At 39.6% G+C, this 2,728-nt stretch overlaps 1 protein-coding gene across 1 annotated transcript; it reads right to left on the bottom strand.

Moving 5' to 3' along the window:
* On the bottom strand, nt 1-1,302 carry LOC146582180 (N-lysine methyltransferase KMT5A-A-like). The gene is given in 4 exon segments (XM_085248193.1): nt 1-349; nt 645-864; nt 951-1,113; nt 1,197-1,302. Coding segments are annotated over 4 exon segments (597 nt in total). The 5' UTR covers nt 1,300-1,302; the 3' UTR covers nt 1-238.
* Nucleotides 1,303-2,728: the final 1,426 nt, after the last annotated feature.

Below are 2,728 nucleotides of genomic sequence, written 5' to 3'. Positions count from 1 at the left end.
ATTTTGCTGTGTAGAATCACATTAAACATCAATCACTGTTAAAATTTAGAAACCGAAAGCCATTTTTTATTTCTGCATACCTGCTGATATTTTTTTAGTGCTTTTAGAGGGCTTTGATGTGGCAGCCATCACAATTGCCTGTTTTCCATTAGTACCTACCCCTGTTTTTCCAGTAGGTTATAGTACCATGTAGTTTTTCAGTAACTACTGCACCAAGGTTCCAAGTGATCCAAAGTGATCAGAAAATTTGACATAGACTGAATGCCACCAGGTGGCTGGTCAATGGTGTCACTCGATAAGTTATGAGTGCGCCTCCTTCGTGAAAATCCAAGCCATCATTTTTGAAACTCTGAAATGTTTGAAATAGCGACCAAAATTAACAGCGTGATCCCTGAATTGAACACTAAAGTATAGACTGAGCAGCAGGCATTTTGTCACCTTGACGTCCATGCTTGCTGTGGCATTTATATCACTGGATGCTCGGCTGCATTGCTATAGTTACCCCAGGCACAGTAGGTGATACTCAATTTCAGTGAAAAACTAGATGCCGTAAGTCACGTTAAGCCAATTTGAGTAGGTACAAATGTAAAAATGGCTTAGGGTATGCAATTTATCAGTTCCAAAAAGTACAATTGTAGAAATACCTTGCATCTCCAGAGCCAATCCGAGTCACCATAATTATAGTCTATTTCTTCACCTGGACTTATGTCTCTGCTTGCAAATAAGCATAGATGGGGCTTTCCATTGATATTTAATATTTTCATCTTAGCACTTGGACTGATGTGGTTGTCGTTGACAAGTCTGCCTAATGACCCATCTTCTTGAGATGCATCCACACAGTGGGGTTAGGCAAAAAAGTATTAGCTTAACTAGTTAGGAAGCTTTTTTTTCATAAATCAAAAGCAATGTGTAATTTAATCTTAATCAAACTACACTGATATAATACGCACCACCAGAGTTTTCCATCAAACTTGAATTCAAACATGAACACCTTCAGGCTGTCATGATAAACTCTGTGTCTCCGCTCACATTCTTCTTTTGTTATGAGTTTACCTCTGTATTCCAAAAGAAAGTCTCCTTTTTGGAATGGAACAGTCGTGAAAATGCCCCGACCTGAATTGCAGAGGCATACCAAGTGAGTGACAAAAGACAAAGTGACAAACTCCAAATCTAATCCAAACTAAAGACCAACTTACCTTTGAAGGCATTTATGTAGTGGATATCAAGTCCCAGTTTGTCCCTTCCAGCAGAAACATGACAGACTGCATCCTCCCGTGGAGGAATGCGTCTCCTTCGCATGTTCTCCTGTACGTTTTGATTGGCTGTATTACCAAAGCATATAAAGTATTACGATTATCGTCATCATTGTCATCATCATCAGTAGTAGCAGAACTAGCAGTAGTGTAGTTTACAGCATAAACACAGCTGACTTATTCATAGTGCTAATTTATGCCTTCTTTTAAAATGTTAAAGGCCTAGTACTCAAAATGGCGACATGTGACATTTCTGTAATGGCGACTGCAGAGAGTGATACAAGTACTGAGAAAGCTTAGGCATCAAAACTGTAAGAAGTTTTTTCTTCAGGCATATAAATAAATACATGACTAAATACACTTATACCCTTGCTTTTATTTTAGGGCTGTCAGCAGAATGGACAGACATTGGACAAACTGCCCGAAATTAGCTAACAGCGACATCAGGGATTTTGACTCAGACTGCGCTGGTTTAATTGTTAATCGCGTTAGTCGCGATGTCGGCATTAACACGTTTAAGCCACAATAATGCTTTAACACCGAGTAAATCCTAACACGGGTTAGCCCGCTTTATCGCGTTGACGCGGTTAGTCGTCAGCCCTATTTTATTTACTCAATGACAAACGCTGGGGCCGTTTTACTTCTTCAAAGACTCACTAACAGTCCATAAAGCATAAATTAAACCAGTTTAATATAGGCCTGTGCACCTATAATTTCATATAGTATTAAAGTCATGGTGCATTTTACATTAAAAAAGGCTTACCTTTGTGTTTTTAATCCGTCTTCGTATTGCCGTCGACATACACTTGTTAAAGGGCACGCGCGCGAAAGTTGTGGCGCCGTTTCCTGTAGGTACCGCCTATATATATAGCCTACCAATCACAATGACTTCCGGCCGTGTGTATTGAAAATGTGTATTAAATTGCAGTACCTACACACATCCACTCTAACTCGAAACGTCGCTGTGCAATACACTGGAATACACAAAAATCAGGTGAGGGGGTATAGGTGGACTTTTAAGAAAATCAGAAAATCTTTTAATTATAGTTTAATAAATGAATTTACACTACAGTTTAAGCAAATACAGGTCAAAAGATAAATAATGACCTCATAAGAAGTAGAAAAAATTATTATTTAGACACTTAAAAATGCATTTACAAGTCATGTTTTAGGGGGACACATGAATACACAGCAAAAAGTCGAAATGTCCCCGGAGCCCAGGTACAGCGCAGGTCAAATGTCAATCCATACCACATAGACGCACTCACACACACACACACACACACACACACACAGGGAGAGAGAAGTAAGTTTCTAGCTCAGTCAAGCAGCCTGGGAGCTGCTGAATTTGAATCCACCAATCAGAGAGGCTGTGTACTTTTCCCCGCTAAAACAGGTGCACGCAGCACATAGAGACACAGGATTTTTGCAGTCTATTTCTCATCGTGACGACTCCCCTCAAACAAATGACCATA

The sequence above is a fragment of the Mchenga conophoros genome, linkage group LG2, assembly GCF_057382185.1.
Source record: "Mchenga conophoros isolate Kocher_MC1m ecotype Shallow Benthic linkage group LG2, M_conophoros_male_GT1.1, whole genome shotgun sequence".
In the NCBI taxonomy this organism is placed as follows: domain Eukaryota; kingdom Metazoa; phylum Chordata; class Actinopteri; order Cichliformes; family Cichlidae; genus Mchenga; species Mchenga conophoros.
Note: the sequence above shows the minus strand (reverse complement) of the source record. Positions and strands in the feature narration are given on the sequence as shown.